This window comes from Takifugu rubripes, chromosome 7 (assembly GCF_901000725.2).
Source record: "Takifugu rubripes chromosome 7, fTakRub1.2, whole genome shotgun sequence".
NCBI lineage: Eukaryota > Metazoa > Chordata > Actinopteri > Tetraodontiformes > Tetraodontidae > Takifugu > Takifugu rubripes.
Genome location: NC_042291.1, coordinates 15948768 through 15964953, shown reverse-complemented (window position 1 = coordinate 15964953; position 16186 = coordinate 15948768). Strand labels below are relative to the sequence as shown.

At 46.8% G+C, this 16186-nt stretch overlaps 2 protein-coding genes and 1 non-coding gene across 3 annotated transcripts; 1 reads left to right on the top strand and 2 right to left on the bottom strand.

Annotated features, from left to right (window-relative positions):
• Positions 1-2000: 2000 nt before the first annotated feature.
• On the bottom strand, positions 2001-11184 carry LOC115246527 (lysophospholipid acyltransferase 5-like). The gene is given in 15 exon segments (XM_029838707.1): positions 2001-3197; positions 3270-3407; positions 4318-4473; positions 4580-4727; positions 5863-5986; positions 5989-6025; positions 6117-6203; positions 6282-6390; positions 6514-6529; positions 6532-6682; positions 7365-7402; positions 7534-7627; positions 7752-7858; positions 9347-9454; positions 10945-11184. Coding segments are annotated over 14 exon segments (1380 nt in total). The 5' UTR covers positions 11030-11184; the 3' UTR covers positions 2001-3197; positions 3270-3287.
• A 408-nt stretch (positions 11185-11592) lies between these two features.
• Positions 11593-11647, bottom strand: LOC115250574 (U7 small nuclear RNA). The gene has a single exon (XR_003889145.1). It is a non-coding gene; the product is annotated as a U7 small nuclear RNA (small nuclear RNA).
• Positions 11648-12417: 770 nt separating this feature from the next.
• On the top strand, positions 12418-15993 carry LOC115246463 (triosephosphate isomerase B). Its single transcript, XM_029838752.1, has 7 exons — positions 12418-12617; positions 14274-14397; positions 14521-14605; positions 14731-14863; positions 15009-15094; positions 15181-15268; positions 15348-15993. The coding sequence occupies exons 1-7, from the start codon at positions 12509-12511 to the stop codon at positions 15464-15466; spliced, it is 744 nt and encodes a 247-aa protein (XP_029694612.1). The 5' UTR covers positions 12418-12508; the 3' UTR covers positions 15467-15993.
• Positions 15994-16186: the final 193 nt, after the last annotated feature.

The window sequence follows — 16186 nt, the reverse complement described above, 5'->3', positions numbered from 1 at the left end:
TCGCTCACCGCCCAGCTTCATTATCTCACACACGATAAACGTACACATGCATCCTCGGGTATCTCAGGCTTTCCTCTTCCTCCGCGTCACCTGATCTCACCAACCTCTTCCTCCTCTGTCCTTATCGGCCTGCGTCTTCCTGGCCTTGTCCTCTCCTGCCACAGCTCCTTCTCTACTGACTGTCTGCCTGTCTGCCTGCCTGTCTGTCTGGCCGTCTGTCTGTCTGTCTGTCTGCCTGTCTTCCCCCTCTCTCCTTCCATCCCCTCGTCTCGTCCCTGCATCAGCCTCCTTCAGCTCCTCTGACGTTCTCCCCGCACGCGGGCTGTTTCGCTCAACACCATAATAATCATTACGACAATGATGTTGAATCAGAGGATGACAAATCTCCTATGAGGACAACGGATTCATTATTCACCCGTGGGCACGAGAAACAAACTGCACACACGCACACACTCGTCTGCCGTCTCAAATGTTGTTGCAATGAGGAAGCTGATGAGAGATGAGAGATGAAGAGATGAGGAGAAGATCCTCAGGAGCTTGACGATGGCTCTGACGGGCCTTTTCACGTCCCCATGGCAATTCAAACCATCATCTCAACACTTTACAATCAACAGTGGAAAAAGGAGAAGCAACTGACCTTTGTTGCCACTGGCAACTGAAGTCAAGCAAAGGAGGAAGAAGGAGAGAAAATTCAATCTGTCCATCTGAGGGAGGAGAGGAGAGGTAGGGGGGCAACAAGGTGGGGTAAGGGAAACAGGACATGCATCAACACCTGATCAAACACAGAGATGGAGACACGTCCTCAGATTGCACCAGAAAACAGAACTTACATGTCACATAACAGTTGCACTAATTGATTATCCACAGTGCTAATTTGGGGATATCCACAACAGAACATCCACACACCTGCTCATTTGGCTGCGACTTGGCTTTTACATGTGTGGGTGGTTTTCCATGGTTTAATTAAGGCTTCCAAGGCGTAAAAGACCCACAAAAACCACAAGTGCAGCAGTTAAAAATGAGCCCTTGGGGATTTTCAGATGTCTTTGACACACCGAGCCTCGTTATTTGTTTTCTGACCACTGCTGCGGTCCTCTATCAGCTCAGAGGAGTGCAACCCCCCACCCCCCACCCCCCCCAAATCTATAAATCTAAATAAAGGCTGTGCACGGGCTCCGTGAGCACAGAAACATGCTATGCGACAATAATCAGTCATTGCTGTGCACTGACACACGTTATCGGCGGGGGCTCCGTGACCGCCTCTGGCCATGTCGGCAGCTCCACCAGCAGAGAACATGTCGCAGGAACGGAGGTGAGTTAAGATCGCACGATTTGGTGCCGTACCGTGAGTGCGGTGATGCTCCTGGTTGGTACCCAGCCTCTACGCTCGCAGCATCCGCCTCTCGCAGCGCTGCCGCTCGGGTCGCCAAAGCTCCGGCGGAGGAAAAGGGGGGAACAAGGAGGTGTGCGGAGAAGCTCCAGGGACGAACCTTCCTGGGGGGTGACTCGAGCTGGGTCTGCGGGTGCTGCGGGTGACGAGGCGGATGTGGAGAGCGACGGACGTGCTCGGTTTTTCGGCTGCACGGAGGAGCCGAGAAGGGAAAAACAGCGGGGAGCGTTACGCTGCGTCCCCTCCCTCTCGGCGTTTCTTAACCCGCCCACACTGCGTCCTTCTCCCTCTCAGGCTCTCTCACGCCGGCCCCCACCAGCTCGGCACCAGACTGCTGCTCTGGCCACTTTTTTACTTATTTATTTATTATCTTTTCTGCACGCTGAGAATGACTCAGACCTCCACACGTCACGTTTTCTTCCACCCCAAATTTCTGGGTCAGGTAAAGACATGATCACATGACCACCTAAAATATTTTTTATATGTAATTCCTCACGGTTGAAGCCTCCTTGTAAACCAGACTGCAAAATGACGTCATATTGCCCACTTTTAGCTCGTGCTCCTTAAAAGACACATGGTGGCACTGGGACACACACACGCACGACAGGAGTCTTTGCTTCAAATGCAGCATTTTATTGTACATTATAAAACTGTACTGGAAAAATCACTGTCGCTCTCCTCCGTATCAAGTGTTCTTCCTTACATTTGGTGGGAGTAAGGCAAAAAAAGTTCTTTAGGTAGCGGCTCAGGTCAACCGGTAGCTGTCAAACGTACAGATCCTACTGGGCTTTTCCCATTATTTATGCCTGTCTGTGTGGAAAGGCGGCAGTGGCAGCTTTTCTCCAGCAGAGCGATGAACCCATCCAGCCCCAACAGCTAAGCAGAGGCATTCGCACCGTGGCGCGGATCTCTTAACCCCCCACTCTTCTTTGCCAAAATCCTCACTTATTGGAGACAGAAGCTGCAGCGGGCAGACGTGGACGTCAACAGTGCGGGTAGTGAAGGGCATGACCATGAACCCCAGAACACCAAAACTGGGTGACTTTCGTTCCTGTCCGAGATTAAATGGCGTGTGACCCCCCCCTTCAATTCCATATTTGTGGATTTCACAGGTAATTAAACCTGCAACAGGAGTGAGTTGGTCTGAACAGAGGCCAGGAGGAGGCAGGACAGGACAAGAAAAAACAGCCGAGAACAGCAGAATGCAAATCGTGATGAAACTACAACTATTATTTGTTCTGAAACAGCAAATTAAAATGAAAAAAAACAAAACCCACAGGTGTTCGGCAGTATTTCCAAAAGGCCATTTTGAGTCGGGGACTCTGTGCTTGTAAATTCCCTGGTTACGTTTGTGCCCTCCAGTAACCCTCAATACTACATGCATGTGGTGTTACTACAGTAATGGGGCAGTTCGCCGACCCCGTGCTGCAACGGTCTGTGCTGACTGGGGGGGGGGGGGGGCAAGAGATAAAGGTGCGGAACACAAAGACAACAGACCTGGGATGGAACAATAAAACTCTAGTAAAGCTTCCTCAAGTCTCCACGGTTCACATTTTCATTAAGAAACCAAGAAAACCAAAAAAACGGGGCGGGGGGGGGGGGGCGCCGCTGATCATCAGCTCAAGTGGCACAATGGTCATTTCATGTAAACATTTCTCCAAATGTTTATAAAATCAGCCCCCCATTTAAAAACACAAAAATATATGTAGAAATGTATCTTTATATCCATATATCTATATTTATTATTAAAGGCCTTAAAATATTTTCCATTCTTCTCCTTGAAAGTCCCGGGTCGCTTCGCATGGACCTAGAAGGAAGCAGATTGTTTTGTTCTGTGCACATTTTGGGCTGTATTTTCATCATCATCCTCATGGCTCACCCTGCCGCGCTGCAGGATTCAGTCCTGCTTCGCCTGGCCGCGCTCCTTCTTAGGGACCAACGCCTTCCGGAGGTACGGAACGCTTAAAAAGGCTACCAGGAAGAATACGTGTCCCAGGAAATAGACAGACATATGCACCTGAAAGAGAGAGAGAGAAAATGTGCGTTTCTGGAGTGTTTTGTCTCGTCGTGACCCACAAACACATCTATAAACGCACTTCCTGTCACCATCGACAGTTGGCAGAAGCTTTTTCGTGTGACCCTCGCTAGTTTGTAAAAACACGTTGCATAAAACCCCCCCGATGACCTTGTTCCTACCATTGTGGCTCAGCCAAACACAGCTTTCATTTATTCCAGCTCTTTCTGTTCTGGTTTATCGTCAAGCAGAAGCTGCCATCAAGGCCGTCTTCAGAGAAACAACACCTCGTTATTCCGACGGCGTTAATAACAGAGCAGTGTTGATCTTCCTGGAGCCGCGTGTAGTTTTGTGACGCACTGTTGCGGTTTACGCTGCTGCACTTGTGCTGTCATGGCGATCATTTTACTGTCGGCTTCATTCTGCTGCAACGCTCGCTGCTACCGTGAATCAGAGTAATGGAGCGGAGGCCTGGCAGATGTTCTGGCGGTCAAAGCATTAGAGGCACCGACTGTGATGGACAGACGTCCATTCGGCCACTTGGTTGCACCGTCATGGTGGAGCTGCTCTGTTAATCGAGTGCTCAAAACAACATAAAGCTGCACGGAGATCTCCTCCAGCCAAAGCAAAGGCATAAAATGCCAATTTCCCCTTTACCGATGTCTTTCATTACACACTTTCATTAAGTCCCCAGCAGAACTAATTGGGATCATATTTTAAACAAACAACATTTACTTTAGACTTTTATCTGTATGGCAGAAACTTTAGGAATCCCTCCCCAGTTTGTTCAAATGAAACATGTCCGATGATTCACTTTTGAAACGCGGGTTTTTTTCTCGTATTATGAGGTCACAGACAGACCCAACAGTTCAGTGGTTTTGGACATAACCTGGGAGGTTTCCCTGTGACTTACCCTGAGCCATTTGTCATAGGTGAGGAGGCAGAACGGTACTAAAGAGTAGGCCATGAAGAGCCAGTGGATGAACTGCTGGACCACGTAGAGCAGAGGGTAGAGGGAACTGTTGGCCAGCTTCGTCAGCGTGGGACTGTCATTCACCAGAGCCACAAACTGTCTCAAACACAAAACCACATCTTTTTTTAGAAGTTGTACACAAAGCAGGTTCCCCATTTTAATGGCTGCATATAACTTCTACTCGTGAATCCCTGCGTCGTACCTGTTTCTCTACCATGATGATGAGGAACTCCATGGAGAAGCAAATGACGTATCCGGAGTGAAGACCGTGCCAGACCGTTAAAAAGAGGAGTGTAAGAATGTGAGACATGGCCTTGTTCCCGAGGAATCGACACCTCTTGAAGACATTTCTTGAAAAGGAAAACAAAAAGTAAGACAAAAAGCCAAGACTGGGCCATTTTTGACCCCCAAAAATGCTGATTTCAGGTGGAAAAGCATCGGTGTAATGCATCAGTCATCGGCATCCAAATGGAAAATGCTGCGATACCTGAAAGTTGTCGTTGCATAGCAACTGTGGCCACAAAGCATTTCAGCGATGTTCAAGCCTACTCGAGCACACTTATCAATTCAGCGGGGGCTCAGACCGTTAGCATCTTCATCACAAACTATTTATGTCGACGTATTGTGTTTGGAAACCGGCGTTTCTTTCCCCACTGACAGGAATAAACGCCTCTGTCAGCACAGGCGGCCGCGCTGTGCACAGCACCGCCGAACCGTGCGCGCCTACAGGCGTCCTCCTGGACCAACCCCCAGCCTGCGCTCGCGCTGAACAGAGTCACCCGTTTCAACACAAAACACAACTTCCACTTTATTTTAAAAAACTTTTTAACTGACAACTCAGCTCCAACTTCAATAAAATCTCGATCTCGGCGCCAGGTTGATGCGACTCCTTTGTGGCCGCTGTTTTTGGCCAAATGAGTGCGTCGATGAAATGCAGCATGTTTATTTGTGCTTGTGCCTAAATTACAAAACCAAACAGATGCTCAGCCAACTTTACAAGGCCTCAGGTCCTGCGAAGGGGCTCATGCTAAGCAACTAAAACAGAGCACGCCAGTCTGAACGCTGTCCTCGTCCGTCAGAGGAATTGACTATAAATAGTTGTCTTTGTAGGGCAAACAACGGGAGCACTTTATCTAACATGGGAACAAGATCTTTCAATCAAACGGAGAGAAAACATGAGGTCATCTTTGCATAAAGTTCTCAACAGCAGCTTCTACCCTTGTGAATGTGTGTCACTCCTCCAGCCCTCACTATCCCCCAGTAAATGACCCATTTCCGAGGATTCCTTTAAAAATGCTCAATAATACAAGTCCAAAGCTGCTCTGGGGATGTCTGCTCCCCTCCTTCAGGCTGTAACAGGAGGCCTTTTTTGTGAGAGAGGAGACTGAACTGTGGTAACCTCCTGCCTCTGTGAATATTTAACCTTTACGGCAGCACTTTGAATACGAGCCAGGGAAGGTCACTGATTTTCAGCGTGGCACTGACCTGGCCGCCCATTCGTTTGTGTTGATGTTGAAAGAATCGATGGTTCCTTGAAACCGTGGCGTCGTTTCAAAGAGCCACACCTTCATGTTGGCACAAGCGTCCCACCGGTGCTTCCCTCTACTGCACCATTGTAGCCAAGTCCAGATAATATACAAACGCCCTCCTGTAACACAGCGAGGAACCATCTGAAAACCTTGTGCGGTGGCATTTATATGGTGGTGCCGTCTCGTTTACAGGTGGAAGTGGCTTCTTACCGCTATTAACCAGCAGGTAACATACTTGTATAAATTAAATTTAGCCCACAGCAGCATGAATACACAACGGTACCAGAAGGGCTGCGCCTGTAAGGAGAAAACGGGGTCTTTTAGAACCATGAGAACAATGCAGCGAACTGTTGTGACTCTTTCTTTTATTCTCACCTCAAACTCATCTGTTAAGAAGTAGCTGTCTGGGAAATAGGGACTAAACATCGCATAAATCACCAAGAAGAGAAATCCCAGAGCAAATCTCCTCATAGCCGGCAGAGCACTAAAAGAAAGGAATGATAATAAAATAAATGATAAGAATCTCATTTGTGGCAGTTTTACAGTAATCAAACAACACCTCTGCAGCTGTTCACTGAATTTGGGATTTTTTCCCAGGGTTCTTTACCTGTTTGGGGGTTTTCGGGAGTGTCGGTGAGTTCCCTCGCCACCAGCTTCTTGTAGCTCTGGAGGGTGAACTGGGGGCCCACCAGGAAGCCGTAGTAGAAGTAGGAGAAGCCAAAAACCTCCAGCAGAGAGGGCACCGACGTCAGAGCCGCACTCTTCTGCTGTGATCTCTGAAATCAAAATAGGGTTTAAAAAAAAAAGCAAAAACAAGGAAGGGCAGCTGAGAGGAAGCTGAGCGTTATCTTCTAAACGATCTCCACGCTCTGAAAGGATCAAACCGATCTGCCGTCGATCCTCACAGCTCCACTATCTATAAATCTGCAGACAGTCGCACCATCAGGCAAACGTGCACAGTGATAATCTGCGAGTTGCTGCTCTGCCACATCGTGGGCGTCACAAATTAACTAAAGTTTGTTAACCCAGTTCAGGTGGGCACATTAATGTTTAAAATAAAATAAATCACTTGCACAAAGTCTGCAGATGCAGGGAAACTCGATTCTCATTTCAACGAGAGCAGCAAAATATCTGCCAGGATGGAGACAAATCGAAACCGTTTTACTCCGCTCATTTTCCCAAAAAGGTTTGTTTTATGTATTTGTGGCATAAAAATGTGTGCCAGCAATTTCTGACTGTGTGTGATGATGGGATGTTTCTATACAGTCTGAAATAGATTTCAGTCTTTTCATTACAAAAAGGAATAAAATCAACTTCATCTTAAATCAAATTTGTTGTGATATATTTAGATAAATAGATGTGTATTCATGTATATATGAATATACCTGTATATGTACAGAGTTCTGGCCTGTACACACACACACACACACACACACACACACACACACACAGACTTACTGCTTCCTTCCCTCCATCGTAGTAATCAAGTGACAAACCTGTAAAGACAACACGACCACGTAAGAATGTCGCACGGACTAAAGATGACGTTTGTTCAATGATTGTGTGTTCACCAGTTACACAAAGATAAAGGAAAGATCCGACACAAAAGAGCTCCGAGTCGACGTACCGATGAGTTTGAGAGTGAGGACACAGTGGGGCATCGTCCATTTGATATCGTACTCCTCCGTTGCTGTGTAATAATACCCTGCCAGTAGGTAAACCTGTAAAAAAGGCAGAAATGGAGGTTTTAGAAGACACTGATTAGACAAACAAAGGGATTAGCGGATAATTATCTGAAGAAATCTAAGATTATTCATTCAAATACAAGATTAAACAGCAGCTCACCATTTGAAACACAAAGCTGCTGAGGACGGTTGTCACCGTCCTTCCCATGAGCCTCAGCATCAGGAATTGAACGAGGACGCATACTGCCGAGTGATAGACCTGAGGCCCTGAAGAGAGTCAGGCGGAGGATGATGAGGGGCGACGAAAGGCCGACGACCTCGACGCAACGCCAGCAACGTTCTCAGGTAAGTGGCTACATAACAGTAAAGATGGAGTAGCAGCAGTGGAACTACATTATAGATAAGGCTAAATCAGCTTCTGTCTGGAGCTGGTACGCTCTGGGAGAAAGATGGAGGAACAGACCTGCTGCAAAATCCACGCGGAGCAACAAGGAGGATAAGAGAAAAAGAGGTGAGTGTTCCAACAGCATAAAGTCGGAGCCTGGGCCACTTTGACATTCAAACAACTCTCACCTGAAGCTTCAGAATAAAGAACGATCACAGAAAACACTTTAAAAAAAAGATGAATAAGAAACATCTGCCATTGCAAACACACCGTTTCCATCAAATTATAGAGGAAATGAAGAGAATAATTATCCATCCATCTTCCCACCATATGGTGGTGATGCATGCTAAAGGATACGTACAGGACTGAATCCTGCTTCCATCAGGTCCCGTCTGGCCGATAAATGGAAGAAATGGAAGTGGTGCATGCAGCAAATGTTTGGTGCATTTTTATTGAGCCGCTGTCGAGGGCACAGAAGAGTCGAGCTCTCGCCGCTGTTCGCGCCAGAGAGTAAATAGATTTCTAAAAATCACCGGGCGTGGCCTTCTGTCCTGAGGTGTGAGATTACATTTAAACAACCTTTAGGTGGAGCAGGCCCACGCATCTTCCAGGCATTTTAATCTTTACACCAAACAGGGGAAGAAAAGAACACATCCCGAAGCTGTACTTTACACAGCCGTGCACAGGAGCCTATTTGTGGTGATTTTAAAAATACCGGATCACTGATGTCAATTATCAACGCATATGTGGGCTTCAGCCTTCAGCACGGTCCGACTCAGTGTTGCTGTAAACCCGGAGAAGCAGACAAACCAGTTGGACCGGTTGGAGTGACTTCCACGTTCAGGTCTGCCCGGTGGATTCACAGTCAGTTGCTAGGGTGTAATCTTAATTTTGATTGTCAAACACCAACACAACGTTAAACCAGACTGAACACGAACACGGACGCAGCTCAAAACACCCGACCCACCGACCGCGGTGGCGTCGGCTTGGAACCCAGACGGCTCGAGTCTTAACTGGTTCTGCAGCCGAGTCTCCGTCTTGATCGTCTGGTCTTTGCACAGCCGCTTATTTTTGAGCCAGTTTTCTGAAGTGTGGGCAAATATTTGGGGGATTTAGACGCCAGCGGCGGCGTGTTTGGGACATGCAAACATTGCTCGGGCCAAAGATATTTAAATTACGCTATAAACCCGCATCGGGTGATACTGACCCACTCAAACTCAAACTTCCTGGCAGTTCTTTGCAGCACCAATGAGGGACAAATTCACATCTGCAAATATTTCTTCTGGCATTTTACGAATACGCGCTGATGTTTTGTGCTGCTGGCGGCCTCAGAAGGAGCTAAAAACATCTGAAACGCTGCTGAATCTCACCAAAGTTGAAAACTGCAAGAGCCAGTCCAGAGAGTGTGTGGAACAGATGCAGAACCGTGGCCGGCTGATAGAACAGGAACCAGCGGTACACCAGAGCAAAGGGATATCCTGCAGGAGAGGCAGATTTGTTAATACAAGAAAACCATTTCCCTTAACTGTATCTCACAATCACGCTCACATTAGCACATCGACACCACTGGCATGTGCACGTGGCTGTGATCTGGTCTGTCAAGCAGAAAGATAACGGCCCTGAATAAACGGGGAGGACACATGAAAGATCCCTGTTCCATTTGAGGGTAGTTTCTTCTTTAACAGCGTTGCTGGTGACCCAGCCTCCACCGTGGCCCTGCACACACCCCTTTAGTTTCAACTCGACCTCCTGTTATTTTACATTTGCTGAAAGTGCAGTGTGACAGTATTCTTGTCATTTTTTGGAATGAACTGATCCATGCACAGAGCTCCAGTGGGAGCAGCGCGTGTAGCCGCCCTCTACAAAGCATTCGGCTTACCGAAGCCGGAATTACAAGCGTGCGTCCATGTAAAGCAAAGGAAATGCTGACCAACCCGACTGATACGCCGGCACCTCTGTTAACGTACAAACTAAATGGCTGCAAAAGATTACGCAACACGCGTTGGGCAACACTAATGTAAAGAGAAGAAAACATGGCTGACGGCATGATTTCAGGCAGCCGTTATCCACACAAGTTCACTCTGCTGAGTTGTTGTCATGGTTCCACGTGTCAGTGCAAAGTTCAGTCAAGACTGCACGGAGTCCCCCCCCCCCCAGGACAGGACACTACACGATCAGACAGACACACCTGACAGTGCAGCCACCCATGTTGTAACTTGCAATCTAACATCTCCATGTAAAGATCTGACACATGGAGAAACCCTGGAAAGCAGCACATCGGTGGCAGCATGATCCACCCCTGGGGGGGGGGGGGGGCATCTTTACTCAGCTGAGGGGATCACAAAAGTCTGGTCATCTCATTTGACAGCTGATTCCCTCGCGATTAACCACAAACCAGGTTTATTGTTCTTAAAACCACCAGGCTCACGCGTTTTACACTGATGTCAATCTAACTGGCAGTAACTTAATAACAATAATAGCAAACTGGGACGGGGGGTGAGGGGTGTTTACTGGGGAGGGACGGGCTCCATCGACCTACTTTTGGATTTGATGAATTAACAGCGATGTCTTATTCGCTCATCCGCCGGGATTTGTCATGAAATTATCCATCCCTCGACAAGACATGATCATATCCACCTGAGTCGTGTGTCCACGCCACCGTAGACCCCCTTCACACCGGAGAGGGGCCACAAGTTGCCCAGGAACGATGAAGCGTTTCAACAACAAGGAAATGCACAGATGTGGGCTACGTTGAGGTGTTCGGCTCCGGGAGAATCACTGCTGGCTCCCAGAAACACTGGGTTGATTCGCCCAAATATCCTTCGCTCCTAACTGTCACTTTCCACGCAGACCGCCCGGTTTCCTAGCAGAGTCGCCGCTGTACGGGACGAAACGTTCCCATTCTCGGCACAAAAGTAACACCGACAACCGGGGCGGAACGCTGATTAACACAGGAAGCGAATCTTACCGATTACAAGGGACAGAATGAGCCGAACTGCGGGCTCCGGGGAACCTAAGGACTCGGCCAGACTCTTTAGCAAGGGAGCCGCCATCTTTCTTGTGGGCGGAAACGTGTCTCCGCGACGGGTCGCTGGATTCTGCTGGTTGAAGACAGGCGTCCCGCTCCGTGTCCGGGCCGTCCGCAACCACGCGCGGCGCTTTTTATCGTGCACGACGCCAGTTCAGTGCCCGAGTTTGACCTCCTCCAGAGACGTCTCCGATTCTCCTCCCACCCCCGCCCACTGCTCAACACTTCCCCGCACTCTTAACGCGTGTTTTAACGGCGGGTCTTAAGAAAAGACTTAATTATGGGCAGAAGCGGCGATTTTTAGCAAACGCGGTGAAAGCCTGCCCCCGTGTGGCAATCAAACACACAACGCCCTCGACTGACATGAGGAGAACTGACAGTACTGACAACATGGAGCCCACGAGATTATTTTAGTGCGTTATTGTGGCAAACGCCAATTCTGTGATTATTACACAACATGGTGGGACGTTTACTGAGACGACCATTGATGCGCTCATTAAGGGTCCAGCCCGGGGAATTAACAGAGTAGCTAATATCAAGTGTAACTAGGCAACACGCTTCATGAGATTTTTAATTTTCACAGATTTAGGGGGCTTCTCTGTATGAAAAGCCTACTAGAGAAATATCTAAAGAGCAATCATTCCTAGCTTGCACTTGTAGCGCAGCAGTATTAGTGTCTTGCGTATGTACTCCATCATTATGGTTTGGCATTTTAGCTTCTGCCCATTCAAAGTCCTATAACCCCACAAATCCACTCGACTTTCAATTAGTTCAGGGATATTTCTGTGTTTCTTTCTTAGTAGAAGCTAATATCATAATATAAAGTTATTTTTGCCAAATCGAAACGTTTCGCCGCAAAGGCTCTTGGGTATGTAAATGAATGTAGTGTCTTCCAATCAGAACACGGTACCGTAACATGTGATCAGAGAGGCGGGGCTATACAATTACAATTACACAATAGAAAACTCAACACGTTATAACACTTCAAAAAGTTGCACAGATTTTACATTAAACAAATGGCAAGCCGAGACTGATCACATATACAAATCCTCGAGTCTCATATGATGCTATCTGGTGTTTTACTGCACGTACACACAAACTGCGTGACTGTATTTTGCCTTATTTGGTTGACGAGCTAAAAATGTGTCAGCTATCATTTTTCTCGCGCTGGAGATTCAAATTTTGGGTTTTTTTTTTAGCTTTTGCAATGTGCCTATTTATCTGTATAATAGTTTTCTTTTAACTTTTAAACAGCGATAGTGTCTGTACCGTCTTCACTAGCAGTCTTTGAATGCAGCATGACATTTATCCTCCTCTTCCTGTGGGGAGATGCGTTCACGGGCGTGCCACCATTAACCAATGGAGCTGTGAGGGAGGAGCTGTTAAAGCTCCCATTTTATAAATACTTCGCACTGCACTATTTTATCCGCTCTCTCCCCTTGTGCACCTTGTGGCCTGTTAGCACCGTTTTAATTTCCCAAGAAATACCCTCGAAACCGCAAACATGACCAGGAAATTCTTTGTCGGTGGAAACTGGAAGATGAACGGTGACAAGAAAAGTCTTGGCGAGCTCATTCAAACCATGAATGGAGCCAAGGTGGACTCTAATGTCGGTATGTTGATTTTGTGACTAAACCAAAACTGCAGTCATTCATTGAGCATTTTAGCGATTATAGTCATGGCTGTTGACTTTCTTCCGTATTAACATGGCCCCGTCATGCATTTAATCAATATTAGCGTCACGTGTGTTACCGCCGAGCCTTTACCCTTTGCAGGCAGAATTGGTGAAATGTTCGGATGGTGAATTGTTTAGTCACGTCGGTGGCGGCGGGTGTGCGTTTGCAGCAGCACGTAGTCCTGCCGGGATGTGCTGCATTCACTGTCTTCTCTTCATGGAAAAACACACGAACCTGTGGCCCGTTTTAAGCTCCGCTTCAGATTTTCCGTGGAGTCAGACAGACAATCGACAAAACTCTGCTTCCATGAAAACGTTTAGCCCAGAATACCCCGGAAACATCGATTTTTGTGCCCTCCAGTGGCTTGTGTCTGCCCAAAAGCGTTTTTTACCGATTGCCCTGAATGCAGCAGTGAAGATTTTGCCGTTTGTCTCCGTCCTGTGGGCTTCAGAGACCAGGGGAAAAAATAACCACGGGCAGCTGTGGGCTTTTATTTTGGACGCCAGTTTTTTAATTCAGACTGTGCAGATTTAGTGAACATACGCGGAGACTCCGAACCTTGCTCACCTGTCATCATGCCAGCGGGGCTCCTCCTGCAAACTGGCGTTACGCAACTGTAATACCAGTCACAGAAAGAGGCTATTACTATATTCAGGCTCTAGTTGGACCACAGTAAATAAGTGGAAACCAAGTAATGCTTTCGTGCGTGCAGCTTTAAATTCGTCCTTTTTTCAGTTTAGACTGGGTTCATCTCATCTGAATGTTTAAACTACTTTTGGTTCCTCTCGTGACTTTTCTCTGACCTCTGCAGAATGCATTGACTCGGGTGACCTTAAAGAGGCTGAACTCAGACCTTTAATACAGGCAGACCTGACTCTGACTGGGGAGAAATGACCTTTACCACGCCAATAATAACACAAGGACTTTAATATAGAATCCTGTAATCCAAGATGAAGTTGCATTGGGAATGTCGGCGTCTTGAGCAAACTTCACGTACAACTGCTGATTCAGACTGAAACTTCGTTTTTATGCAATCAAGTAAAATGGTAGAATTCCGTAACATCAGTAAAAGTATGATTTCTAAAAATTTCTTCAGTAGTTTTGTTTCTATTAAGGGAAAGTAATAAAAGTTTAAGATCAATTACTATGCTGGCTGGAATAACAGATAAATTGTCTTGGGGTTATTTTAGATTTAACTTTTCTAGCCTTTGTTTGGCTTTTCCATGATGTTTTAGGTTATTTACAGTTGCTTCTGATGTTAGTTCATCTAATTTAGTGTTTTTTTCCATTTCATATATTTCAGAATGCTTAATCTTTGATCATATAGTAATATCGAGTTTCAATCTGTAAGACAAATGTAATGTCATCAATTTTGCCACCAAAAAGTTACATAATGTAGTTTTGCTTTTGGCTTCAGTTAATTTACTACATCTATTGCACAGTGTTGGAGTCATATTAATAATTCCTAAAATGTGATTTTCCTCTGACCTGAACCAATCCAAACTACAAACTTGTCCTCTATGTTATTAAAATAGTGTATAAAGAACATTATATCTTAGATTGAACTTGTCCCACCCTTCCCCCATTCTGTAGATGTGGTGTGTGGTTCTCCATCCATCTACCTGGACTTTGTCAGGTCCAAGCTGGACGCCAAGTTTGGTGTGGCTGCTCAGAATTGCTACAAAACAGCCAAGGGTGCCTTCACCGGGGAGATCAGGTACGTGTGTCAAAAAACAGAAAAGGGTTCAGATCTGTCATAAATCTGTTCAGATCTGTCACGTTTGGAATCCTCAACACGGAGAACGTGTGTAATGTTTTCTGTTCCCAATGTCGTCCGCAGCCCTGCGATGATCAAAGACTGTGGCGTGAACTGGGTGATCCTGGGCCACTCTGAGAGGCGCCACGTCTTTGGGGAGAGTGATGAGGTAGTTTAGGAAGCTTTTAATCATTTTTATGGCCACTATCTGTGTATGCAACAAGTGTTTCGTGAGGGGGGGAAAGAACCGTGCCCAGAGTTCCCATCATGAATCGCTGTTCTATATGGTGTTAGCTCATTGGTCAGAAGACAGCCCACGCTCTGGAGAACGGCCTGGGCGTCATTGCCTGCATTGGTGAGAAGCTGGACGAGAGAGAGGGCGGCATCACAGAGAAGGTTGTCTTTGCTCAGACCAAGGTCATCGCAGGTGAGCGGCACCTAACACACCCCCCTGCACACACAGACCTAAATCTGCAGAGTCTGAATGTCGCAACACACCTTTCATGGACCGTTTGTGCGTTAGACCTGTTGTGAAATGCACATTGGAGTCTTATCACACGTCTCTTTTGCAGACAATGTAAAAGACTGGAGCAAGGTCGTGCTGGCTTATGAGCCTGTTTGGGCCATTGGCACCGGCAAGACTGCTTCCCCCCAGCAGGTATGTTAGCAACAGTCAGAAAACAGTCAGAAAGTTTTGGGCTGGTTCTTTATATAACCACGCACATGTTTTGTGTGCGACCTCAGGCTCAGGAGGTTCACGAAAAGCTGAGGGCCTGGCTCAAGACCAACGTATCTGAGGCGGTGGCCAACTCTGTGAGGATCATCTATGGAGGTCTGTGCCACCAAGCACTTGAATTTTCAGCTTCAGTTCCTCTCTCCAGCTCTGCTCACGGATCTGTTCTGCTTTTCAGGTTCGGTGACTGGTGGTACTTGCAAAGAGCTCGCTGCCCAGAAGGACGTGGACGGTTTCCTCGTGGGTGGAGCCTCCCTTAAGCCAGAGTTTATTGACATTATCAACGCCAAGGCATAAAAACTGACCGCTAGCTACGAGTGAGACCACATTCAGAGCATTCAGTTTCAGTCCATCACTTAGTGTTCTTCCCTTTTTGTTCAAAGTACTTGTGCAATGATGTCATTTCCCTGTTCTCCTCTTCCCCCCCCCATTGGCATATTTAGTCATCTTGCAAAGGGACAAGTTGACACATTCACTGTACTGCACTGAGACAAGACAACCCGTGTGTGTACTAACTGCCACACCAAGCGCTCAATCCTTTTGGCCGTCAGTCTGCGCCTTTACTTGAAAAGTTTACAAAAAGCTTTGTGAACGGTGTCACAGCTCCTGTCAATCAAAAGAATTTTGTTTCTTTTTAATAACACTGGTGTCTCTTTGTGTAACTATGATGTTCAGTGGCTTTTAACTCCATGTAGATGTGCTCGACCAGCTCTGACCGGCTGTCTTGCCAAGCGAGATGTGTCATTTCATGTTGATCAATTGGCCTGAAGGACAAAGGGTGGGAATGCTGTAAGAAGACGATATAATAAATGTTATAGAGACTATTTCAGTTGTATTGAGTCTAATTTTTGTGTCCATTTGTGACTGGCAGCAATACTTTTAATCATCCCCGCTGATCATATGTGGTTAGAAGGGTGGAGGTTGATGGGTATCTTTATCTAAGAGTGAGCTCCTGTTGAAACAGCCGAGTTAAAGATTTCCCTTACTTTCTTATTTTAATTTTATGGTGTAATTTAA